Source organism: Meriones unguiculatus, chromosome 19 (genome assembly GCF_030254825.1).
Source record: "Meriones unguiculatus strain TT.TT164.6M chromosome 19, Bangor_MerUng_6.1, whole genome shotgun sequence".
NCBI classification, from domain to species: Eukaryota; Metazoa; Chordata; class Mammalia; order Rodentia; family Muridae; genus Meriones; species Meriones unguiculatus.
The window spans coordinates 64,041,714-64,068,496 of NC_083366.1; the positions used below are offsets into that span (position 1 = coordinate 64,041,714).

General features: G+C 54.2%; 1 protein-coding gene across 14 annotated transcripts in view; it reads right to left on the reverse strand.

Annotated features, from left to right (window-relative positions):
• Wnk2 (WNK lysine deficient protein kinase 2) overlaps positions 1–24,044 on the reverse strand; it is a 110,145-nt gene extending 86,101 nt beyond the window's left edge. For 7 of the 14 annotated variants that reach the window (XM_060372556.1, XM_060372550.1, XM_060372549.1 and 4 more), the window contains exons 1-2: positions 23,498–23,756; positions 22,284–22,966 (exon numbers count right to left, since the gene is read on the reverse strand). In XM_060372556.1, the coding sequence (XP_060228539.1) occupies positions 22,284–22,964 (681 nt within the window). In that variant the 5' untranslated portion in view covers positions 22,965–22,966; positions 23,498–23,756. Of the gene's footprint in view, positions 1–22,283; positions 22,967–23,497 lie in introns of all 14 variants that reach the window. The other 7 variants (XM_060372557.1, XM_021638181.2, XM_060372554.1 and 4 more) reach the window with 2 other exon arrangements.
• Between the last annotated feature and the right edge of the window lie 2,739 nt (positions 24,045–26,783).

Consider the following 26,783-nt stretch of genomic DNA (forward strand, 5'->3'; position numbering starts at 1 on the left):
GCCCGAAGGTCATAAGAAAGAGAGTGACAGAAAAGAACCCCAGACATCCTCCTCTTCTGGCCTCTGCTTGCAGACACGGCATACAACACACGCACCAAGATGGCTCCTGGGATGGAACCCAGGATGAGACTCAAGGTTGACTTCTGGCTTCCACAAGCATGCTCACATATTAAAACAGTTTTTTAAAATCATATGGAGGATTAAATTACCTAACAATACGCCAAGAAGCAGAAAAGAGTAGTCATACAGGGGCTGTGTTATAGCAAGCCTTAGAAGTTCTAGAAATGCAGCATCATTTCCAGTATAACTGAAAAAAAAAATTAACGACAGATGTGCAACAAACTCAGTGCAAACTCAAAACTTCCCAGGGCCCGACGCCCCCAAGAACTGCTTGCTTAATTAAAGAGCATCCGTGCCAGTGAGGACAGGGTGGTTGTGAAGACTGCCGCCACAAGCGTGTGCAAGCACGTGCGGAATACTGACCCTCAAACCGCACAGACATAATGGACAAGACGACACTTGACATCAGCACCGCCTCGCACAGCCACCATGCCAATCACCCTGCTGCCCTACATGGCGCAGCCGTAGCACTCGCCTTCTGCAGGGTTCAGCCTCGGCAGAGACACAGACTGTTCGGCCATCTCTGGAGAGCTAGCGTGCAATTCCCTCCTCAAGGTGCAGGGTAGCTGCATACGTGATGATCTGTGCTCTACCAACATCTCTTCCCTGTAAGGAGGTTGGTACCTGACTGACGACGGATTCCCCCACCTCTGCCGCCAACAGGATCTGAGACTGCACGGGCATTTCACATTCTGAGATCCAGGAGCAAAACTCTATAAACATGCCGTGGCCGTGTGTTGGAAAGATCTGGGTTTGGGGACTCTCTCAAATGCCCCTTCTCCATGCCTCTGTTTCTCGCTTACTTTGGTCAGTTACTGAATGTCATGCACGAAAGGACAGCTACAAATGCCCTAGGTCCCCAACATGACCTGGAGACAGGACCTCTGTCCTTAAGGCTCGGCCCCGTAAGCTGTGCAAACTGACGCTGGTCCTGCTTTGGGAAACGAGATTCAGACAAACTCGGCAACAGCAAGTGTCAGCTCAAAACCCGAGCTCCTGAAAACACACTCTGGCTGTCTGCACCTCCTGTGTACACAGACGGACAGGCCAGAGTCCTGTGTGCACCACATTCTTAGGGGCCTGGATGGGTATTCCTGGCTGGAATGTCACAGCCAGGGGCCATCAGCAGCAGGTATAAAGGGCAAGGGAACAGTAGCCATACAAACAGGACACACTGTCCACACTGTCAGCACAGGCCTGTCTCTCTGGGACCTGGTCATGCTGGCGCCATCCTCAATCATTTAGACCCATTAGGCAGGAACGTCACACCAAACCCAGCGAGTGAGTGAGTAAACGAGTGAATGAGTGAAGAGTGAGTGAGTGAGAAAACCTTTCCTTATCATAGTTGTTGACTACACTGAAGCTTACATGAGCCCAGGCAGGAGCGTCCAAGCTCTCCCATTTGCTCATTTCCTGAAGGGTCTAGGGGTGCCTCTCACAACTAAAGCATGAGAATAAACGTGTCAGTGAACGAAGAAACAATGAGTGAATGAGCCAGTGAAAATCAAAGCATGCTGGGAGAATGGTTAAGACGGGTAACTGAACAACAAAGTGAATGGGGAATGAGGAAATGCATGACCGGATGAACAGATGAAACTGAACAGTGATGGACAAGGAAATGACACATAAAACAAAGTGAGGAAATGAACAAATGCATGATAAATAAATGAGCAGGTGAGTGAGCGAGCGAGTGAATGAATGGGTAGTTGAAAAGGTGAATGAATGAGTAGAAAATGAATGAGTAACTGAGTAGTGAATGGGTGAGTGGGTGACTGGGTGACGGAGAGAAGCATGGAGCCTAGCCCCTCCCTGAGGACCCTCAGGCAGACACAGAATGAGGAAATTTAAGAGTCAGCACCCAGACCCCAGCACCTCCTCCCCTTGGAGTTTCCCCAAACCTGCAAATGAAAGTTCTAGAACACCAGACAGCTGTACATTCTAGAGCCTCCACGGCTTGCTACCTGTCCCACATCCCAAGTTCTACACACACACACACACACACACACACACACACACTTCATGGTGTATGTCAATTCCCAGGGCTTCTTAACCCACTTCCACCCGAGAAACTGTTAGGGGACTCAGGAGCACAGGTAAATAAACTAGATCTACAAATCTAATGTCTACGTTGGCTGAAAATAAATCATAAACATGGTATCTTAAAGCAATTCTTTTGGAGGCCAGGGAGATGGTCCATTTGGTTAAGTACCTGCTACACAGTCTAGACGTCGTGAGTTTGAATCCCTAGAACCCAAGTAAAAGCCAGGCGTGGCAGCGCACAAGACAGCAGCGTCAGGCAGATCCCAGGAGCTCACAGTCCCCCCAAATCAGCCACCCCCAGGTTCAGTGAGGGGCCTTGTATTTAATCAGGAGTCTTTCTCAGTCACTCCTGATGCGGTCCTCTGGCCTCCACACACACATGCACACACACACCTGCACACACCTTCACGTGAACATGAACATATAATATACAGACAAAAGTTCTTTGGTTGATGTGTCTATATACATACGCATGCATGCATGTATGTATGTATGAATGTATTTATGTATGATTTATTCAAGAAACAACTTTTCATACTAATGAGATAGGTATTTGTTTATTTTAGAATACAGAATTAAATACTGGCTGAGTATTCAATGGTAGAAGAGACAGCTCCATCAGCATTTTTCAGAGTAGATTCTTTTGATCTTATAATCAGTGCTGAGAATGCCAGCTCACATAAATCCATAGTGCAACATGGCAGAGGTGTGTTTAAAGCCCTTTCAGAAACTGTTGGAAATTCTAGCTCATTCTGAAGCCAAAATTCATTGAATAGTTTGTTTTTTGTTTTTGTTTTTTGTGAAACTCATGTCAGTAACTCAAACAGCAATTTTTCTTTTCACTTGTTCTGTTTCGTTTTTGCAAGTGGCAGGGTCTTCTGTAGCCTGAGCTACATCGTATCCCTATGAGAGTAAAGGAAGCACCGTTGCTCATGACCACAGTTCTGAACCAAGGGATTTCAGGCAGGGTTTCCAAACATGAAGGCACACACAGTGCAAAGCCACTTGACCCATGGGGTAGGGCTGCCAGAAACACCTGGGACTCCTGGGTTGGATTTTGAATTTGGTCAATTCATGTTCATTCAGAAGCCTTTTATTGTTGCCAAATTTTTCCCAGTCACTATATCCAGTCACATGACTCTACATGAGGCCACCACCCCGCTTAAGAAGCTCAATCATACAGCTCATGTCTCATGTGCGTCCACTCTTGCATCACATCACAACACTGAGTTTCATGTCACACAGCATACAACAGCCCATGTCTGGCTGCAGCCCTTGGTTACACACCACACATCAGGTGACATCACCAACTCCCCAACTACAGCTAGCTTCCGCTTTATGGTAAAACCAAGTCTTTGGTAAGATTTGTCCTGGAGAGATGGCTCAGCAGGTAAGGCCTCTGGCTGCCAAGCTTGATAACTTCAGTACAATCCCCTAGACCTATAATCAACTCCTGCAAATTGTCCTCTGTCCTCTACATGCATGTTCTGGATGTGTGAATGTACGTATGTACATATGCATGTATGTAAATGTAATTTTAAAAAAATTAAAGACCTGGTGAGCTAGGCAATCACTCCACTTCGCCTTCACCTGAGGGGTCCAGGCGGCCACTCTGCCCAGGCTCACTGCAGATCTTGTGGTTGGATACAAGCCTCCTCCTTCTTTCTGCCACAATGTAAATTGTCCCTTGACCTAAGCATAGCCCATTGGTAGGGAAAAAATCAAGACCAAGAGAACCCTCAATTGAGGTCCCCAAGACTTCGAGCTGACTACAGAGTCTGCTTCCAGAAAGAGAAGCCCGAGGGTGGCCCTGAGGCCACCATGACCTACCACATTCCCTAGGCTGCTGGCAGTACAAGAGCGTTCAGTCAGGCCATCATCCTGTCCACATTCCAAGTGGGCAATGGGCATGAGGACCAACATGTCCTGACCCAAGTACCGGTTTATCCACCACTGTGGGGCAAATACAATATCCTACAGCCGCTAGCCCCTTCTCACTGGGGACAGGCCTGGCCTCATGGCGGGTCCTCCTCAGACAGAGGGCTACACGCACCTGTCAGCTCTCTCGAAGCTTTCCCCTACGAACCAATGGAAGGAACAGAAGCTATTTCCAGAGAACCGCGTGGCGTAGTCAGGCTGCTGCAGCCTTGAGTAGATGAGGCCGGAAAGCTCAGGCTGCTGTACCCTGGCACCAGGCTCCTCTAGAACCCCAACCATCGCAGACTCAGGGGGGTAGAGCAACTCACCAAACATGCATGGACAAGAATACAAAGGGCAAACATCACAGGGAGAGGAACCAGCTCCATGACCGGACACGGGAGCACAAGTCCTCACTTTTGACAACGAGGACAACCTATTTCCTCCCCTGTTTTCAAAAGTCTCTCTCAGAAAATTATTTTGTGGAAATGTTAGCACAAAAATGATACTTGCAGGAGAAAAAACAAACAAACCAACCCCCCCCCCCCCCCGCCCATCCCAGCAGGGGGTGGGGCAGCTGGGACAAAAACACAAGTCATCACTAAAGCCTGTGCTCACCTGAACTGCCAGCTCCTGAGCTCTAAGGGGAAAACCTTCAGCAGCACGCTGTTCTGAGTCATGCCTGGGAATTATCCCTGCAGTGTTACTTATAGTAGCAGAATGAACCCTGATACCCAAGAGGGCCAGCAGCAATCCTGAAAGAAGACTGGAGGACCCTCATGATGCCCCCGAATGGGGAGGCAGGCAGCGGGCATGAAGGTGCAATGCAGGCCTCACACACAGAAGCTTCCCCAAATGCATGGGGCTCCTCTCCCACATGTCCCCAGTTCTCTACTGTCTACAGAGCTTGGTGAAATCTAAGACAGCACCTGGTGAGCTGGGGAGCAGGCGTCCTCCAGTGCCTCAGGAGTGTGAGGACCCGGGCCATGACCCAGGCAGCAGCGGACTGTTTACAGCGAGACTATTTTCATTTCCACGGCAAGGTTACCATGGAGTTTAATTCCTCAAGTGCTCCCTTTGGCATCTGCTCTATAAATGGCTTTGGGTTTGCACCGATATACTCACTAGAGAGAATTGCCATTTCTATGAAGCGTGACTGCCTCTCCCAAAGTCTCCACCACCTGTTAGGGTGCTCCTGGAGGAGCTGAGAAGGAGGGGCCCTGAGCACAGACTGAGCACCTGCTTCATCCTGGATGGGTTGTGTAAGACAGGGGACAAGCTCCTTGAGGGTGCTTAGCGGGGGATCCCCTCCCTGGGAATGGCAGGCAAAGACCCTACACTCTGCAACCAGAGGTTGCTACCTGAGCTAAGGCTCTTAGGACAAGGTAAAGGTTGCCAACAAGGGGTGGGTGTGAGCTCTGCCAGGTACCTGTATTTTCTGATCTGGGTGAGGCTGTCCTCAGCAGTAGTAACTTGCTGCCCAGGTCTTCAGGAAGCTCCACGTGGCCAGTCTTCCTGATTTGGACAACCCAGGTATGGACAGCCTCTCAGGTCTAGGGAGGATGCGGTAAAGGTTGAATTGGCACTGTGAGCATCTGTGTGGACTCCATTCCCGCAGGAGGAGAGACAGGGGGGCTTAGGCGGTGCCTCATCTTTCCTAGGTCTGACAGAGCCAGAGCAGAGCTCACTGCTGTCCCAAACCCTACCCCAGGATGCACAGTTCTTTGCTCCCAGGCTTCTACAATGGCCAGCTGCTACCACATACCTCTCCCAGGGAAATAAGGAAGGGGAAGGCAAAGTGAGGCCCTAGTAGGGACCCTTCCTGTCTCTCTAGGAGGTACGGGCCCTTTTGTCCACCTTGAATCAGGGGCTCACCACAGGGCACAGCAGCATAGTGGGCTACGCTCAGGTGGGCAGCCACACATCCCCATGCAGGATGTGTCCTGCTATTCCCCGTCAGCCACAAGGCCACCATCCTCATGATGCACCAGGAGCCAGAGCTGGGAAGTCCGTCACTAGCACCTCAGAGGAAGAGGAACCAAAGTGGTCGCCAGGCTCACTGGCCCACACACACTTGCTGGTGGCTCAAAGGCATCACATAACATCCTCTTCTTGGTCCATCCATCAAAACACTCACCAACAACAGGATCTCAAAGGAGCAGCCCTGACCTACAGAGGTGACCTCCTGGGAGGGGACAAACACCAGCACCACATACAGCATGCCCACAGGGGCCCTATGAAAGAGCAGGCAGGCATCAGAGCAGCTCTGAGACCAGCCTCCCCTGCAGAATGCCATTCTTCAGAGTTCCTGGCTCCTTATCTGTGGAATGGGCCATGACCCAAGGCTGCTGTTACTCCAGGGATCAGACCCACTGGTGTCCCTTTTCACCAATATACACCCATTCCTAGTGTTGCACGGGACCTCTGGCCTATCTGGGGCCCAAGACCTGCTCTCCAAAATATATCCATATCAATCCTAGAGGCCATGCTATCACAGGTGTCGCAGGAAAGGGCCCCAGGGCCAGGTACCCCCAAATCAAGGTTCCTCCAGCACTGCCCCAGCTCTGTGCCACTCAGAGTAAAAGTCAACACCAAAGATAAAATAAAATCCTTCAGCAGTGCCAAAAATACCTCCCCACGGGATGAGACTCAGCGGGCGCCAGCTTCCACAGCAGCAACTGTTGCTATGGAGACCAGGCTCCAGACAGGCCGCAGGGAGGGCCAGAGGGACAGAGGGGAGGCTAGGGAGGGACAGAGAAGGGCTGGCCAGAGCAGTTAGGGGAATAGAGGGGAGCCAGCAGGGTTGACAGGCGTGAGAGGCCTGGACTCCACAGCTGAAAGGGCCTGAGAGGAAGCCAGTGGGGCACTATATGGAAAGGAAGCTAGGGGGTAGAGGAGAGAGAAGGCTGCTCATCAGACAGTCTCCCCAAGGGACAAGGGTTTAAGGCAGAGCCCAAATGTCAGCCTTGGCCCACCACAGTCGTCTGTTCTTCTAACGTGGGGCGTAGCCCACCCTATCTTTACCACAGTCCCTCCCCCAGCCCTGGTAAGGCCAAAGGGCACAGTGGCCAGCCTGCAGAACATGCGGAGACCCACCCCTGACAATGTCCCTGGAAAGAGTTGTTCCCACAGAGCCCTCTCAGCCCTAGCTCCCATCTATCTCCTAGACATTGGTATAAACGACCTGCTAAAGAAGCCATGGGGATCTGGCTCAGCAATGAATCTGCTGGCCGAGCGAGCGGCAGGAGGGAGACAGGGTCTGGGGGTGAGGGGTCAGCATAATGCTCATCCGTCAGCGCACGTCAGACTGCAGCCCAGCAGGTGAGGCTTCTCTCAGACAGCCCTGCTCCCTTACCCACTGAGCCTGCCCTAAGCCGGCCTGGCCTGCTCTGGGTTAACCACACCCTATGGCAGCCCTGAGAGAGCTGGAGGGAAGGTGGGCTAAGCCTGCAGGCTGCTCAGCCCTGTCACACTGGCCAGACGTACCTGACATTCGCCGTGCCCTCCTGGTGGCACTCTCCGGGCCCTGGCGTGGTGCCATCTTCACACAGGAGACAACGCCTCCCAGCCCGTGTCACAGAGCACGCACCATCACCCATCATCATCCTCTCTGCTACGCTCGGGCCTCGGGCTCGGGAAAGGTTCCTGCCTTCTGGGAGGTTGCCTTGCTCTTGCAGCTTCCCTGTGCCAGGCCCCTGGAGCTCACTCGCTGGGCAAACAGGACTTCCCATGCATTTATGTAAAAAGCCCTGAGTCCTCAGAGAGCTAAGTTAGCAAAGGACACTCCAGGCTCCCCACCTAAGTCAAATGGAAGCTCTGCACCAGCCTATCCATCCCATAGTCAGGATGGGGAGACTCAAGCTTCAGTCTCCACACGAGTACACCGGGACATTGCCCTGACAGCTAGCTGCCATTTTAACACCAGCCTGGACATCTGGCAAATGCCATCGGACATGGTCCTTTGGGACAAGAGCACAGTCCCCCCAGGAACCCCACAAAGGCAGACCAGCCAAGAGCTGTCCCCTAACTCACCATGAGCCCTAACTCACTCAGCCTGGAGAATTGCAGCACTCCCCACCCCCAACACACACACACACACATACACACACACACACCCCACATCTGTAAGTGTCTGCCAAAAATAGCCTGCATGTACCTTGATGTCAAACCCCAGAAAACCTTCCTGCTGAGCGGGGAGGACATGCTGGCTGCAGTGACCGTTCACAACCACAGCTTTGACCCTTGTGATCCAGCCTCCACCAGGAAGCCTGCCACGGCCCCACCCGCAGATGAGAGAAAACACGAAGAGGCCTTTGTCTAAAGGCTGTCAGCCATGCAAATGTTCACCCTCCCGTCAGAGAGCCCCAGGGCCCCCAAGTAGTTCCTGCTCCTCCCAAAAACATAGTGTCCCCTGAGCCGATGAGACAGGTGGCCCCTCCGTAAAGTCTCCTCAAAGGGCTCTTCATTCCCACAGAAGCACCCACAGGGCAGGTCTGTTCCCAAGCAAGCTAAACAGAGGATGTACATATGCACGTGGGCACATGTGGCTCACCAGGGTTACCCACACTCTCAGCCACAGAGGATGCCAAAACCAGCCACAAAGAAAGGCACCAGGGCCCCTGAATATTGCCAAAGGCCTGGGCTATGCTCAGCTCACCACTTCTTTTCCTAAACCTGGCCCAGTGGCCAAGGCCAGGAGGTAGAGTCTGAAGGATGAGACCCTGAGGCAGGCCCGGCCCCTCACCACCCAGTAAGCACTCCAGGTGGGAAGCTGGCAGCTGTCCCTGTTCACCCTGGCAGGCAGAGGGGCTCTGCTCTGGCCCGGGGTGAAGGGACACAAAGAACCTGCCTGAAAACCATCCGCAAGCCATCAGGGAAGCAGCCAGCGGGGCTGGAACGTTCCAATGTCACCATCTCACCGCCCCCTGCGGGGAACAGAGCAGGTCTTTGTGTTTCTATCACTGCGGTCATCAAATATTTACTGAGGCTGACAGGCCATTTCAGGCAGGCCAGAAGTGAGCCCCACAGGCTCTTCCTGCAGCGAGAGGAGACAGAGCTGAGGGAGAGGGGGCCATAAACACAGAGGTGTAGGCAGCCACTGGGAGGAGAAGGGGGACACCCAGCAGCGTGCTATCTGGGGGTGTGGGGACTCAGCCAACATCTCACTTGGGGCTTAGGTCCTACTTAAGGTACCCAGGGCTATCAGCCAGCTGGGCAGGTACGCTGGCCCTGCTCCCATGGTACTGCCACAGAAAGGAAGTGGCAAGGGCCTGAGCTGCCTACAGAGGGCACTCAGAGGGAGCACCTCCCCCAAAGCTTCCTGCAGCGCCTGCTCCCCAATCTGGCACAGATGTCCTTTCTCCTCTAGTGAGGAACAGCCCAGGGACACCATTGGAGGGGGAGGGATGACAGCACGGGTCTCGAGTATCCCAGGTTGGCCTCCTAACTCATCATGCATGTAGCCGAGAATGACCTTGAACTTCTGATCCACCTGCTTCCACTTTTTGAGTGCTAGGATTACAGGTGGGCATAGCACGCCTGGTTTATTCCGTGCCAGGGACTGAGCCCAGGACTTCTTGCATGCTAGCCAAGTACTCAAGCACAGCCCCAGAACCTATCATTCACTTTCATCTTGAACATACAAAAGCTATCAGCCCAGATGGGACAGGCTGTGGGCCTCCACCACACCTCTTCCCAACTCCACCAAAGATGGGCAAATGGTATAGAAACCCCAGAACAAACTTCAAACTCCTGATGGTGTCAGGGTGAATAAAACCTCCCGATATCATTCACAGGAGACTCCTGATATGGGCAGTACCTCCTCCACTCCTGGGGCCAACAGCACCGGCCACACTCACTGGAACAGTACAGCAGGCCGGCGAGCAGAAGAGAGACCTCTTCCCACCTCCAAGCACAGCATTAGCAGACCTTGGCTTTCCGGAGACAAAGGTACCCACACGGGTGCGTGCGGCAGGAGATGCGCTTGGTTTGCCTTCTTAACCCAACAGTCTCGCAGCAGAAGCAACCTCCATCAGCAATGACCTACCTGTCTGCTATGGCACTTGGCCAGCCCCTGACATTGTGCCAAAGGCTTAGGGATCACAGGGCTTCTGAAACTCCCTGGCCCAAGGGTGAGGGGGACAGTGACAAATGTCCCTGTCCTTACTCACTCCCCAATTGAAAGGGCAGAAGTAGGACCTAGGCAAAGCTTCTGTCCACACCTGACTCCCACCCAGCAGGGGGACAACAACAGGTAGGGCTGGCCCAGGTACAATTTATAATCGTAAATGTGAATGTAATGGACCCGGGCCCACATTGCTCAACCAATCTCAGATGGAGGGCTGGGGCTAGAGTGGGTACAAATGGCCCTGGGCAGTTGGTGAGACCTCTGTGTATGTCAGCAAAGACGCAGTAAGCATGACACTGAAAGACTTCCCAAGAGGAAGACATCAGACAGCGGTCACATCACAGCAAGGAAGGAGGCCATAGGCTCCACCCCATATCCCCTCCCTAGAGACAGACCCTCTCGATAGCCACTTTTCTGTTAGGGCATCATGCCAACAAAGCAGGTCCAGGGATAACAGAAGAGGAACAGCTCAGACAGACTCTGCTCCAGTTCAGGCCAGCCAGGCATCCTGTGAGGTCTCGGGAAGTCACAGGAGTTCCACCGGTAGCCAGTGAGCTCAGACCAAGTCAACTTCAAACTGAGTCGCCCTGAAGCAGCAGCGGCAGCCTACTGCACAGAATCACCAGGCTTCGTGGCAGTCCTGGGCTCAAAGCAGGTGCCTGAAGTAAGACGGATCATCCATCCCGATATCCCTCTCTCCCTCCTCAGAAGGGGAGATGGAAGCCCTCCCTGACAGGAGCTGCCCAGTCTCCGGAGTACAGAGCGTCCATGGGTGTCGGTGCAGCTATTTCTGGGCTAGAAGGACTCCTGTCTCCACAGGGACAGCAGCTTGGCCAGCCCTGTGACCTGCACGTGCAGCAGCCCGTGGCCGCCACTCCAGAGACACACAACCCAACCCCACTGGGCAAAAGCACTAGACAAAACCACCAGAGGCTCTACACATACTGCCTGGAGCCATCGAAGAGAACGCCGGAAGGCTAGCTAGTGGTAATAAAGGGGTAAGGGGTAGCTCTAGGTTAGGGGTCCTCAACCTTCCTAACGCTGCAACCCTTTAATACAGTTCCACCTGCTGTGCTGACAATACCCCCAACCATAAAGGTATTTTCATTCTACTTCATAACTGCAATCTTGCTATGAATCGTAACATAACGAAAATATCTGTGTTTTCCGATGATCTTAGGTGAGCCCTGTGAAAGGGTCATTTGACCCCTAGAGGGGTCATGACTCACAGGGAGAGAACAGCTCTTCTAGATGAAAACAGATGTGACAAGCAAACGCCACACCAGTTTCCTCACAGATTAGATCCCAGGTGAAAGCAGGGAATCCAGAGAGAACAATCGTGGGAATCAAAAGGCCGCACACCACACACATCCAACAGGATCCACCCACCTGGGCCCCAGGCGTGGCCCTGCAGAGGCTCTGTGGGGACCTGTCCCTGTTCCTGTCAGGAGATGCTTGAAGTATTCAGGGAGGAGCCCAAAGTGGGTCAGAGAAAACACACACAAATGCGGTGATGGGGACGGCCGAGCACCTAGCTCCCGACTCCACTCTGCCAGGGCTAGGGATTTTCAAAACGTAAATCTGAGGGAAATGGAAACTGGACTGCTGAGAGAAGGAGAGCACTGTAACAGGGCCCAGATGGCTGGTGAAGAGCAGAGCAGGACGTTCAGGGGAGAAGGCAAGCAGCCCCAGGGCCTGCAGATGCCCACAGCGGCCAAGTGTGGATAAGAACCAACAGGCAAGCTGGCAGGTGGGCTGTTTGGGACCTACCCATGCAGATAAGCGCTCCCTTGCACATGACATTGACACTCCCTAGAGAGAAATTACTCCATAGCCTGCTATCCCATCCTGAGCATCCAGGGTCCTCCTCAACCTCAGGTAACAGACCATGAATCAAGCCCTTCCCAGACGCCCCTGCAGCGATGAAGGCCACAGAGCTCCTCTTGCAGCCAGAAAGGTGAAAGAAGATACCTATAAATAATTTCCTTTAAGAATTAAGAATTGAAACACAAGCTGGGTATAGTGGCAGGTGTAGTGGCAGGAGCCTTTAATCCCAGCACTTGGGAGGCAGGGGTAGGTGGATCTCTGAGTTTGAGGCCAGCCTGGTCTACAGAGTTCCAGGACAGCCAGGCTATATACTGAGTCCATGTCTTGAAAAAAAAAAAAAAAAAAAGAATTAAAAACAGATGTAACTGTTTGAGAAATGGGCCTTTAAGGGCCTCCCTAGGCTCCTCCCTACCCAACTATGCATTTGCTTCCTGCCTTCAAATGTGGTTATGCTGCCTGGAGCTGTAGCATGCCTTCAGGGTCAATGCACATGGGGAAAGCTAATGAGAAAGAGGAAATATTTTATGTCTCTAGCAACATTGGTGAGCTGCCTCTGGAGCTCTCAAGCAGCTATCTTTAGATTTCAGATTCTGGGCATGACCTAGGATTGGTTTGACTCACCACAGCTGGCTCACAGTTGAAGGTTTCCCAAGCATATTTGCATGCCCGAGTGCACGCCCACGAGAGAGAAAGAGAAAGAGAGAAAGAGAGAAAGAGAGAAAGAGAGAAAGAGAGAAAGAGAGAGAGAGAGAGAGAGGCAAGAAAAGATAGTGGAGGGAGGTGGTCTTCCACCTTCCAGAGGTCATCTGGCCTGAGACGGGCAGAGGTCACAGGGCCATCTGTGACCCATCTGGCTTTACATGCTGTCAATGGCACCACTGACTCATACAAGGCAATGCACACTTGCAGAGATAACGAGAAATACCATGACCACCTCCAACACCAGCCACCTTCCCCCCCAGTGCGTCCCTCCCCACCCTGGCCATGAGAAAGGGGAGGGAGAGGGAAGCCAGATCCCCCATACACCCCAGCCCTTCACAACACAGTGGGCATTTTAAAGGCTCTGAAAGGCTCTGCAATAGTAATATGCCCATCTGACCCAGCACTTCCCAGGCCTCTCTCTCTGCAGCCACACGTTAAACACATTTGATGGGCCATGCCACTGCTCTGCCAAGTGACCTTTCATGGAATCCATGACTGATGGGCTCATAGGTGGGTATCAACACCTGAGGAAGTTCTCATCAAACCCAAGCACCTTCCTTCTCCTTCCAGCCTGGTGACCATGTTCAGCCTGGCTGATGCTTCCAGGTCCTGTAAGGCTGAGGCCTGGGCCAGGAGCTTCCTGCTGAGAAAAGCCCCAGAGTAACCCTGAGCAAAACCTCCAGGACTCTAGACACTGAGCCTCTCATCACCCTCCCTCTCCCCCAGGTGGGGACAGTGCTCTTGGCCCAGCCTGTAGGACACAGCTGACAAGTAAACATCAGGGTGAGGGCCCCAGCTGCTTGAGGGAACCCCTGACTCAGAGATGCCCTGCTGGTCCAAGGGGCCTGGCCCTGCACAGCTGACCTACACTCTCTGGAAACACCTCCCTGGGACCAGGACGGCATCCCTGAGCCAGGTGGCATCAAAAGTATGGCACAACCCCTTGGCGGCAGCCTATCAAGACAGACTTGACAGCTGTCACACCCTGCGTGTGCAGAGCACGGGAGGTAAAACACACACTCGAGGCAGCTGCCCTTGATGACTAGTAGGTGGATTTTTAACCCTGGGAACTTTTAGAGGGAGTGACGCCACTCTTTCTTCATAAACACCGTTTTGAGAAGTTCTGGGTTTTGGAAGGCTGGTGTTCCCTGTGCTGGAAATTTTCCACAGGTGTGGCCCACTTACAAACAATGAGCCAAAACAGACTTGTCATTATCCCCTGGAGACAATGGTCAAGGCTGACAGTTCACTCGATGCCATCTACCCTGTGCCCTCAGATAAGTGAAAGCCACCTGCCACCCTCACTGTGTTGTCTGTAGCTCTGCATTTCTACTTTACCTTTACCTCCACGGCTTTGCCTTTCTTTTGTTAGGTTTATTTATTTTTAAAATTATATTTACTTTTTTACTGGGAGGAGGCACACGTGAAGAGGTCAGAACTTTCACAGTCAGTTTTCTCTCTTGGGTGCCTTCACCGGCTGAGCCATCTTGCCAGCTCTGGTCCTGCCTTCCAAAGCTTTCGTGCGGTCGACTCATTTAGTCACCCCTGCACTGGTGGTGTGGACTCATCAGAGGCCTGTATCCTCCTCACTCACATGCACTTAAGATTCTTCTCAGTCCTTTCACAGCTTTACGGCTCTGCTCTTTTTAGTGCTGAGCAATACTCCATTTTCTGGGCATACCACACAATCTGCTCATCTCCTGAAGGATATCTGGGGTACTTCTATGTTTTAACACTTACAAATGAGGCTGTTATCAACATTCACACACAGGCCTTCAGGGTGTAACTTTCAATGGTTCGTGATAGGCTGAATACTAAGAAGGAAGACTGCTAGAGCACCACTTTCCATGCCCCATGTGATGAGGGAGCACTCCAGTTGCTCTGTGTCCTCATTAGCATGTGGTGTTATCAGCTGTTCTGGCTTTGGCCATTCTAATAGGTATGTTCTCAGTGCGGGTTGAGTTTGCGTCTCCCTGGCAACACGAGGCTAAGCATCTCCTTGTTCTCATTGGTTATGTGAACATCCCCACAGGTAAAGTATCTATCTAACCTTTAGCCTTTCTTTATTTTGGTTTTTCCAGATAGGGTTTCTCTGTGTAGTCTTGGCTGTCCTGGACTCAATTTGGCTGGCCTCAAACTCACAGAGATCTGCCTGCCTCTGCTGGGACTAAAAGCATTCACCACCACACCCAGCTCTATTATTATTTTTTTAATCTGCTTGTTTTTCTTACTGCCGAGTTCTGAAAACTTTGTGTTTTGATTCCTTTATCAGGGGTATTTGCCAATATTTTCTGCCCATCTGTCGCTGGTCTCTTCATCCTCCTGACCCTGTTTTTCACAGACAAGTTTTTAATTTTAATGAAGCTCGGTGGCTTATCAATTATTTGGCATGGGCTGTGCCTTAGGTGGTGCTTCAAAGGTCATCAACAAAACCAAGGTCACCTGCCTGGTTTTCGCCTAGCTTCTAAACATTTTAGACTCGGATGTGATCCCTTTCAGGTTGATTGTTCAGAAGGGCCTGTGCTCTGGGCCCTGGGTGCTTTGATGTTGGTCTGAAGTGTGTGTTCTTGCTCTACCTTTTGTTTTGTGTCTTTCCGCAGAGCTGAAATGGATCCTAGCACCTAACTCAGCAAGCACTGTGCTGAGCCGCAGCCTGGATTTGAAGGTCCACCAGTCACAGCCCCATTTGTTGAAAGCCTTTTTGCACTGCTCTGCTAAAAGACTCCTTCATTAAAGCCATCAGCTTTCTCCTTGCAGGTCTTCTTCTGGGCTCTCTCTTCTATTCTTCTGATCTGTCTACCCTTCTACCAACATCACACTATCTTGATCACTTCTTTATTCTATTCCATAGTTCTAATATATATTTAATGAAAGCTGGCTTGAAAGTGGTAATCCAATACGCTGGGAAGCAGGAACAAAACCAGACTTCAAAACACTGCGAAGCAGGGGAATTTGCTGCCATCCCCCACTCACCAAACCCCACCACCCTGCCTCTTAGGCAGAAGTCTTCGCTGTGGGGTACCAGCAGCCATACCCAGGTCCTGACTTGCCTTCGAAACTCTAGCTGCTGCGCTTCCCGCCCTGACCCTTATCTGCAACTTAGATGATGAGGCTGCTGCAGCCCAGAGCCCCAGGCTCTGCAGCTCCCACCAGGTGGGGGCTGGGGCTCAGCCCTGCCAGGATCAACTTGCCCTGCACACCACCAACGGCTGGTTACTGTGCAGGTGGGAGGAGGGCCACTGCAGGTCCATGTGCTCTGTGAGATGCCATCTGAGAGTTGGCCAGCATCCCCCATCCCAAGGTAAAAACACTAAGGCTCTCAGTGGCAGGTACCCACCAACCAATTAGGTAGCGGTGTATATGCAAGCAAGCGCCCACACGCACGTGTGCTCACACACACAGACACAGAAAGAGAGAATCCACATGTATAGAGCCAGAATCTCTGGGGACATAGACATACCAAACCCCCTTGCTACCTACCACTACTCAGTGCTCCACTTGCCGAGACCCTAGACTCCTTTTAGCTGTGCAAAAAAGAACACAAGGGTTTCACCACAGCTGCTGGCCCAGGGTGGACCACAAAAGAGGCCAGACACACAGCCTGACCCTCCACTGGACAGGTCAAGTTCTCCATTACTGCAGTAACCTGGGCCCCACGCACTCATTGGACACACTGCAGCCTCGGCCCAAAGCCAGGTCCAAGCCACAAGCCCCGAGAGACACCCACAGGGCACAGAAGAGCCACAAGTAAAACTGAGCTTTCTGGAAGACGAGCAGCCAGCTCTGAACAAGCCAAACAGCACAGTACTGCAGGCCAGCCCTGCCCAGACTGTGAACTTGCCTCGGATAGGCAGCTAGCAAAATGGAGGAGAAGAAAATGACAACAGACGCTGTGGTACTTCCTTATTGTGACTTAGCACCTGAATCGAGGAAACACTTTCCCCCATCTGTACGGCTCAATGGACAGAACTCACACCTGCCCTGGGAGAGCCAGCAAACAAGGCTGGGGCTCCTGGAATCTCCCTTCTGGCCTAGCCTCCACAAGAGCTCAGACACCCCCACCTACCCCCACCCACCTCATGCTCCAGGCTGTACCTGAACACTGAAGCTCCCTAAGGCAGCTTCTGCCAGCAAAACCGTCTGTGTCCTGCTGGCCCAAGTCCCTGACATGCCCCCCACACCCACCTTCAAATCCTACACTCTCTAACACAATTGAGCACACCAGAATTGAGCTTCCTCCCCACCCTACACTCCTAGCTGGCTCCCTGCCATGTACTCTTGCCCTCTCCTCTGTTCAGAGCACCCCAGAAAAAAGTCCTGGCCACACCTCCAGGCTGTCTTTGAGGCCCATCTAGCTGCCTCGCCATCCACAGAAGGACTCCTCCATGTTCTTCTAGCTCCAGCCTCAAGGCCTTTACACAGCCGTGCAATCCAAATAATTCAGTGCCCTCTCCCACAAGTGTCCTACGCACCTGGCTCTCTCCCCACCACAGCATTCTGAGATTTGCAGACATTTCTCCAGGTCTCCTGGGATCATGACCTCATCTGTCCCAGGCCTGGAATCCGGGGCCAGGCTCAACCAACAGCCAGCTACCTGACCAATGAGCATGGTCACCCTAGAAGCATGGAGCTTCAAAGCGTGCCCAATCCTCGGGTGACCAAGTGCTCAGGACTCAACCTCAGATGTCTCTTGACCTTGCTTGCAGTTACCAACCCAATCCTCATGGCCGGCACGCTCCCCCACCAAGCCCCCAGCTTCTGTGGCTAGTCTCAGCTCAGGGCCCAGCCAATCACTGATCACCTTGGACTCCTCCAGCCTCGGTGTTCCCTCCTTCAGCAACATGGGACCTGTGTGCTGTCCCAGTGACTACCTGTAGGTTGCCTGGGCCTCCGGGGTCTTCTGAGCTGGCCACTCTGTCATGTTCAACATGAGGAAAATCAAGAGCTTGCACGCTCAGCACATGGCCGGTGGGGCACATGTACCTGAAACTTGGAGACTGTGGCTATCTTCCCAGAGGTTCCAGGCCAGTGCACGGGAGTGGACCCAGTTGCCTCAGAGGCATCTGGGTACCCAGAGCTGTAGACGCATCGGCTCAAGACAGCAACTTATATAGACTGCACGTGTCGTTTTAAACTCATGTGTGAAGTGGGTTCTCAGCAGGGGCTGAGGGGAGAAACTGAGCCATGTTACTTGACTCACATGGAGATCTGGCCTTGAATCAGACTCAGCTGACCTCCAAAGGCCTGGGCCTCTGAGAACACCCCTCAAGCTTAATACTCATCTGTAGAAGTTCCTGCCTCTATGGGTGCCTGGCCGCCCCACACCCCAGGAGCGGTAGCCGCAGCCTGGACTGCTACTCACCGTAGCTGACCGCGTGGCTCACCACACACACCTCATGACACCACTCAAAGTGGGGGTGGGGGGAGGGGCACAGGCACGGGTGCCCACATTTCTACACCTGATGGGAAAGCCATACCCACAGGCCATTCAGGCAGCCGGAGCCAACCTTTCCCACCAACCAAGACTGCGGTCAGCAAGCATGAAGGAGGCTAGCCCAGCGCTCACACAGACCAGTTGTCAATTATAGCTCTTTGAACAAAATTAGGCACTCAGGGGATTAAAAAAGGAGAGAGAGAGAGAGAGGAAAAAGGCCAGGTGACCGCCAGCCAAATCAGGCCATGCTGTCTCAGAGTGTCCTCTCCCTACAAGCAGCATGGCCTGCTGGGACTGTGGCTCACTGCCTCCTGTCCCCACACTACAGGGCCGGGGATGAGAGTAGAGATGGTAGCAGCCAGGCCTCCTGTACAAGGCTATCACAGCATGGTCCTGGGGCTCTCCAGGCCCCGGGCCTGGGCCTTCCATGTCACCTACATCCCTGGAGTCAGACAGAGTCCTTGGAAAAGTCTGCACGGCACTTGAGCTGTCTTCCAAGGCTTAAGCCACATGGGCTGAACCCTCGAGTGACACCTGCTACCAGCACTGGCAGCTGAGAACACTGCGCATCTGGGTAGGGCATGACGTGGGAACACACAGCTCTTCTAGAGGAACACTGTTGCCCTGAATGCAGCAGCAGGACTCACTCAGTGACTGGAGGACCCTGAGGCCACGTCTCCTCCATCCCTCGCAACAAGGCTCAGGCAGGGTTAAGACTCAAAGACTTCCTACCCCTACACTTCCTCCATAGGCCTCATACCAGTCTGCTAGGGTACAGCCAGTCTTCAAGCCAAGGACCAAGGACTGAGTACCTCCACAGGGTATATGGACCCCATCTGGCACAGGGCCCCACCGTGGAGACAGTTCCCTCCCTGCAATAGGAGCATGCTATAGTAGCAGACAGAGGCACGGGGACCTGAGCGTCAGACCCTAAATCCCCTGAAATCAGGGAGAGGATGAGGGCAGGAGGAGTCTAGGGGTGTTTTGCTTCCTCCGTTCCATTAGAAAGAAGAGGTGTCTGTTCCCCCTCTGCTAGCAGGAGTAGAAGTTCATTCAGAGCATAAATGATAGGAGGAAATATTTTCAAATGCCACCCCCCTTCCCATTTTGGAAAAAAAAAGAAAAAAATAGAAGACAATTCTCAGTATGTCTACAGCCAAGAAGGTGGGCCGTCTCCCCGTCCTTGATGTGGGACTAGCACATACCGCTCTCCCTGTCAGACCTTTCAACACAGCCTCACTGGAGGGAACCCAGTGTCCTCTAAGCTACTCATAAGGCCTGTGGCTGTGCCGATTCCGCCCCTTGGCAGAGAACCCTGGAAAGAGACTTCAAGCAGTGTACCACTGTGGAGGCCACACCGGGCCCACCACTGAGGGTGCAAAAAGGAAGCAGCCACCCAGCAGGCACCTGAGTAAACAGACCAAAGCTCTTTGGGTATCCAGAGGGCAATGGAGGCTAACCTCCCCAGGAGAAAAACAGTCATGACAGACCCTCCCTTCGCCTTCCCAGATTCAGGTGCCTTCCCCGACAGCCAGAAACACTGGAGAACTGTAGAGGCTCAGGGAGAAGCCAGCACATGGTGGATAAACAAGGCTCCCTCCCAGAGCCAAAGCCAAGAAACTTACAGCCCATGCCCTGATGGGGTCCTCTGCATGGGATGGATGGGGACCCCCACCCCAACACAGGACAAGGACTTTTGGCTCCCCTCTCCTAACCTGGGTCCTGATCTGGGTATCTCTAGAATCCCTGCTGCCCCACTATCTCCTCCACCCAGGACACCACACAGGGGCCTCTGTACAGCAAGCCTGTGCCCCACAGCTGAGTCGGCTTCTGCCACCCTCCCTGATCCTGCCACCTCCCACCCAGCCACCTCCTGAATGGTATCAGTCACTCAGCGTTCCCACCATCGATGTGACCTGTAATATGAAGGTTCTCACCCAGGAGGCTCTAACTGGCCCAGGCCCCTGGCGTGTGAACTTTCCCAGGGTAGTCCAGAGAGAGGAAGGTAACCCCATACAGTGCACTGCAGCCTAAGCCAAACATCAACAGCACCTCTCACTGAAGGAGATATGGAGTCCCCACACACACACACTTACTGGGTAGTCCCAGTGTCCCCTAAGCAACAAACTGCACTGAAATCGGGACGCTATCTCATTTTTACCTAGAGCCAATTATCCAAAGACCCCTGGCCAGAGGCCAGGCCCCACCCACCACAAGGGCAGACTGACTTGTCTTGCCTTAAAGGGAAGGGGAATTAACAAGAGTCCCAAGCCTCTGCGATGCCTCAGATAGGCAGGCTTGTCCTGTGGAAGTCTATCTCACATCCAGCCTGCTGTAGCACCCCTGCTCTGTCCTGTACCCTCAGTGACATTCCATAGTAACAGCACAAGCAGGTGCTCAGAGAGCTCTTGGTCGTCTGGCAAGAGCAGGAAGGTGGGGAGCCAAGAATCGTGCCATTCTCCAGAATGTCCCCTTCCTCTGTGCCTCTTAAGGTAGCAAGCACACAGGGCACACCTCAGGGTCCTGGACACAGACCTCATCCCCCGCACCCATTCTGCACCATCAAGGCTGCCTCTCTTCAGGGTCTGGGACAACCTGTGGGTCACAACCCTTTCACAGGGGTCGCCTAAGAACATCGGAAAACATAGGTGTTTATATTACGATTCGTAAAAGTAGCAAAATTACAGTTATGAAGTAGCAACGAAAATAATGTTATGGTTGGGGAGGTTAACCACAATTTGAGAGACTGTATTAAAGGGTTGCAGTCTTAGGAAGGTTGGGACATGCTTTAGAACATGCTAGGCAAAAGACAGGGGTGATCCTCAGAGGAGCCATGAGGGAGGAAGGAAACTGAACTCCTGTTGAAAGTCTCCAGGACAGCACTGACCCTCCCATGAAAAGCTGTATTTCCATGACAGAGCCAAAGGGCAGTGTGGAGACAAGACCTTCGAAGCTCTTTGTCTCAGGAAGACTGATCACCGGTACATCCATGAAATGAGCCCAGCTGTACACAGGCAGAGCGCCCTGCAGGTGCTGAGAACACAGCACCTGAATCCTGTTTCTGGGCCAAAAGTGCAGGCCTCCTGCAGTGGAGGCCCTGGCACCCAGTTCACCCAGGCTTGCCCAGGAGGCATTAGCCCTGGAAGGCCAGCTAACTTTACAGGCCAGCGGGTAGGCTTACACCTCCAGCCAGCACTCTCCCAGCTGGCCCCTGCCTGACAGCTGCCCCTCCCTCCCAGTAAGGGGGGGCCTATAAACACCCCTTGTGACAGGAGCTGCCTCTTCTTCCAAGGCTGGCCCCAGGACGGCTAGGGTTGCGGTTTACATAATCTTCAGGGCCAGGGCTGACACAGCTAACGTGAGGGCAAGGTTATGAAAAATGCATGCTGAGCCTCTGCTTCCAAAAAGAAAGGAAAAAGGAGACAGAAACAGAGATAGAGGTGGAAGGAAGAAAGGGGTGGGGGAAGACGGAGAAAGAGACAGATTGGGTAGGTAGGCAATTTTTCATGATTTTCACTCACACATCTAATTTGTGAACAAACCAGACTCTTAGAACACCAGGAGGCTGCTGACAGGGCTCCTAGGCCTTGGCCAGCCAGGGCCCAGGGGCCCACCCGGCATCACTCCTGAGTCAGAGGAAGCCCTTGCAGGCATCTGCAGCTATCACACCTACATCGTGCAGGAAGGGCACAGGAAGATGCTAATTTAAGGGGAGCTGGGAGCGTCCCAAGCCACCTAGAAAAAGGCCTACACACAGCCTTCTCTCTCACTACCCTCCAGTCTCTACTCCGTCAATGCAAATAGGTTCTGGGGACCTACAAGGAGCATGGGCTGGCAGAACGAGCCTCCACTGCCCACTCCAGCGCCGCTGTCCCCGTGGGCACAGCACAAACCCAGCCTTGACCTCCAAGATGACACGTCTCAACCCGTGCACAGGTCCAGAAACAGCACCAACAGGCTATCATGCACGCGGCCTATGTCCCGCAAGACACCCACAAAGAGGGTGACACATACCAGCCACCACCATCCCCGGGGCTGCCTAAAGCCCTGCCTCTGAGTAAGGACACACCCAAGGACGCACTTGCTCACAGCCCACCTGCGGGCAGCAGCCCTCACCTGCAGTTCACACCACGCCACCTCCACCCAGGTCTCGGTATCCAGTCCCTTGTAGACCGTCTTGAAGGAGCCCCGGCCCAGCTCGATGTCGAACTTGAGGAAGCGGCCGTCCAGGGAGGTGGCCACGGCCTTGAGGTCGTCCTCATCGTCCTCCTCCTCCTCAGGTTCATCCTTGCGTGCGCGCCCGGGCTCCGGCTTCGCCTCGGTGGCTCCAGCGTCCTCCTGCGTCGGGGCCGGCGCCTCCTCCTGCTGCGGACCGCCGTCGGGGACCGGCGCGGCTGCGGCCGAGGCGGTGGCGGGATCTGGGCTGGGCTCCTGCGTGCCGGCTCGCTCTGGGCCAGGGTCCGAGGGGCCACTCGGGGAGGCGGGAGGCGCTGCGGGCGCGGCGGGCGCGGGCGCGGCGGGGCGGCCCCGGGCGCGCTCCGCGATGAGGCGGCGCGTCTTGCAGAGCAGAAGCACCCGGCGCTGCAGGGGCTGTGGGGGCTGCGCGCTCGGCGTCTCGGTCGCCTCCAGGCCCGGCGGCTCCTCCTGGTCCGACTCCACCACGCTGCGCCGCAGAAAGCGCTGGGGCCCGAGCCGCGCCGCCCTCGCCCGCGGCTCCGCCATGCCCGCCGACCCCGTGCCGCGCCCGGCCTCCATCAGCGCGCCGGGGGCGTCTCGGCGGCCGCCATCGCCGTCCATCTCTGCGGGCCAAGGACACACGGGCCCCGCGTGAGCGCCAGCCCCACTGCACCTGCCTGGGCCGCGGGATGAGACAGCGCCGCCTCTGGGCCCGCGCCCTACCCAGCCCCACCGCAGAAGTGGCCTGCCGGGCGGTCCTCTGAGGGCTCCCGGGAGAGAGGGGGTGCACACCGAACCCCGAGGCGCGGATTGCAAGGGGATGCCCTGCCTTTCTCAGCCCCGAGCCGCGAACACTGCCTGTCTCGGGCTGTCCCGGGGACTCCAGGAGGGGCGACTTGTTAGGTGTCCCTGAGGGCCCCCTGGAGCCACAGAAGGGCTCGGGAGGCTGGAGAAAGGGGTCAAGGCCGGCCCAGGAGCGACCCCACTGGGCTATCCCGCGGGCGGCCGCGGGGGGGACGGGGAGGCCCGGGGCAGGGGGAAGCACCGGACAGGAGCCGGCTCCACAAAGGACGCGGGCCCGGGGCGCGCGGGGAGGGGGCTGCGGCGACGCGGCGCGCACACAAAGGCAGCGGGCGGGAGCGCTCGATACTCACAGGGCGAGCGGGCGCTGTCCATGCCCGCAGCCCGGGGACCGGGGCGAGCCAGGCGAGCGAGGCCGCGCTTCGGGACGGGAGTCCGCTCTCTGAGCCGCGTAGCGCTGGGGCGGGGTCCTCGCCTGGGCGGGGGTCGCCAGGCCGCTCTGCTCCTGCGCGCTGCTCCCTCGGGCCGGGCCGCTGCGGGGCCGCGCTCCCGCGTGCTCCTGCCGGCTCCGCGCGCCTCCGCTCCCGCACCGGCTCCGAACTAGCGCGCGGGGAGGGCGGGGCTTCCGTTCGCCCCACCCTCCCCAAGACCGGCGCGCGGGGCGGGGCCTGGCACGCCCACCTGGCTGCGGCGGAGCGCCGCCACCTGCGGGCTGCTCCCCGCCGCCTCCACCTGCGGCTAGGGCCCGTCAAAGCTTTTTGGAAGTGGTCTGCAGGACTGTGGGTCTTGAGGGGCCCTATCTTCCTCGGAGGTGGCAGGCCACAGACAACGTGACTTAGCCCAGAGCTCCGAAGCGTGGAATCTATGCCGAGAAAAACAGACAGGCCCCAGGGTCCCCTACCGTCAGGTGCCCAGCCACGGTCGCAAAATTGGAGCGTCGTCCTAGCCTTTCTATACTGCCAGGATGTGAGAGAACCTCACTATCACCCACGGAGGTTGGTGCCTGTAAGCAGTGTGTCCATTCTTTTTCGATTAAGCAAACCCAGATCTCAAAGACAGATGACTCCAGCCCTGACCAGCGGCGTGGTTACCCAAACCTGTAATTCCAGCAACAGGAAGAGAAGGCAAGAGGATTCTTGACCGTGGAGTTGGACTTCCCTGAGCAATAAAGGAACTGTTTCAAAGACAGACAACAGACAGGTGATAGATAGATAGATAGATAAATAGATAGATAAAGATGGAAGGACTTCTCTGTCCTAAGTCTCAGAGGCAGTCCTGAGATGCCTCAGATGGAAACAGGAGGAGGTTTCCAGAAACCCCTCGACTTACCATGCTGATTACCACCCCTTCTGAGGAGTCTGGTGCTTCTCTCTTAACCCCCTGAGTTACTCAACTCCCACAGAGAAGCCCCTCTCCTGGGCACCTCTGAGCTTGACTGTAGGAGTGGCAGAAGGCTGACCTGATTTCTGAACCCACCCCTCACCTGTGCTCACGCCCTGTGAGCCACAGCCCACTTCACCTGAGGAAGCCAGTGCGAAGGAAGATAACAGGATGTTCTAACCTCTGTCGTCCTCACCCTGCTGGTGTGACACCCTGTCAGAGATGCATGTTACTAACATGAGTGGCCCAAGGACCACTGGCCCTGGAGCCTTTGGCACCAACAACTCGTGTGACATAAAAGCCAACAGAGGCAGCCCCAGCCTTCACAACTAGAAGGAATCAAATGCTGACAGAACCCAGTGGCAGGGTTTCCTGGGCCCTGCTAGGGGCTGGTGCTGATACCAGCTGAAAAAAACTTAGAAAGGCTTATGTTCAAAGCTCTTCCTAGCTGAGTTGAATGGTGGCACACTGACTCTAAAATAAGGAATGCCGAGATTACTTACACCGTGAAAACTGAGAGCCATCTAGAGTCAGGACTCTGACATATACCCCAGAGACCCACTGGTTAAATCGTGTGCTTGGCACTGGGCTAGGCATTTGACAGATGCCTGTTAATTTATGTTATCTCATTTTTCATCCACCTTGGGAGTCAGGCGTGAACACAAGGCCCGCTCAAGCCAGAAACAGAGGGCAGGATGCCAGCTCTGCAGGTGTGAGAGTCCCTGGAGATGGGGATCCAACACCCAGTAGAAGTGTGGCACAGAGAGACCCCCGCCATACCTACAGCTGTTGCCCAAGCACATGTATGTGAAGGATTGAGGCCCTACCCACAAATCCGGGGCACAACCCAGGCTAAGAAAGACATGGGCACCATGTGCTTTATACCTCCTGGGGTGTTTTCACACAGCCCTGCTTCTACACCTCCTGTGGTGAAGAACTCACTCCAGTGGCAGCCCTTCATCATCAGCATCCATAGCTATGAAACTACTGGATAAGGCCATTCACCTGTTTGCAAGGAATTGCAGACTGGTGTCACTAACAGGCTCTGGAATCCCCGCAGATGGAAGGAATCGTTGGGCATCTTTGGGTCTCCGTCCATCTCCCGCTGCACTGCTGGATTTCCCAAGGCCCACAGGCCATGGCTGTGGAAGGACACTCTGAAAAAGCACCAAGATGCTAAGGGCCTAGACACAGCATCTGGTTTTGATGCTCAATAGACCTGTATCCAAGTCTCCCTCCATTTGCACCCACGAGGATGCAGAGGCTGGCTGAGCCAAGGCAGTATTCCACCTTTAATAGCTGCTCAAGATTAAATAATTAATAATAATAATAATAATAATAGACTCCTCTCTGCAGTTCTCACCCCAACCCTTACCACCTCAGGCTTTGAGTGACAAGAGTCCCCAAGGGCAGACACCTGAAGATAGATCTGCTCCATGCAGAGAACATGTAGTTTGCTCACACATAGATGGTGAGCATGCAGCGGTCATGTCCTACTCTCTCAGCACACAGTAAGTGCTCAACAAACTTCAAAGAAGAGAAGGAGGATAGGAGGACCGGCCAATCCTGCAGCTAATGCCGAAGACCTTGGGGCCTTAGTTAGAATGAGGGGTCAGTATCGTCCACGGGAAGCCGGATCGATTCCCAGGTACTGCTGTCAGGGTCAGGTCTCACTTTGCAGGTTTGGCAGCCCATCAGGAACTCAGGTCTAGCACAGCCAGTTCTCATCACTAGGTCTTCCCTGGGCCTGACACCCTGGTAGTTGCAGCAGGCAAATGAAGGCAGTTCTGGAGAACAGATCCAGGAGCAGCAAGGCAAGTAGCCTGGGCATCACAGGAAGTCCTCCCTGAGATCTGAGGAGGGATGAGGCAACCTCTAAAACTGGGTGGCCCAAGATGGAGGCATGTAGGGGATAGGGCTTCAGTCCTGGGAGGTGAAAGCAGGGGCATGCCCAGACCATGGTTTCATTCAACCCTGTATGTCACTCTCCAATGATAGGAGTTCTTCCTGGGAAGCCTTGGGAAGTAGACTGGGTGGCATGGGCAAAGAGAGGGCCTAACCCTTCTGCAATGAAGTGACCATGCTGCAGGAAGGAATGAGGAATTCTTTGCAACACTGAGGCACCATTAGGATCCTCCAAACTATGGGCTGATGACGTAGCTCAGCCTATAGAGTGCTAATCTAACAGGAAACGAAGCTGTGATGTCTCATTTTGGCAGTCTGCCGTGAGCAGTGTCACTCCTGAGAAGGTGGTCCTGG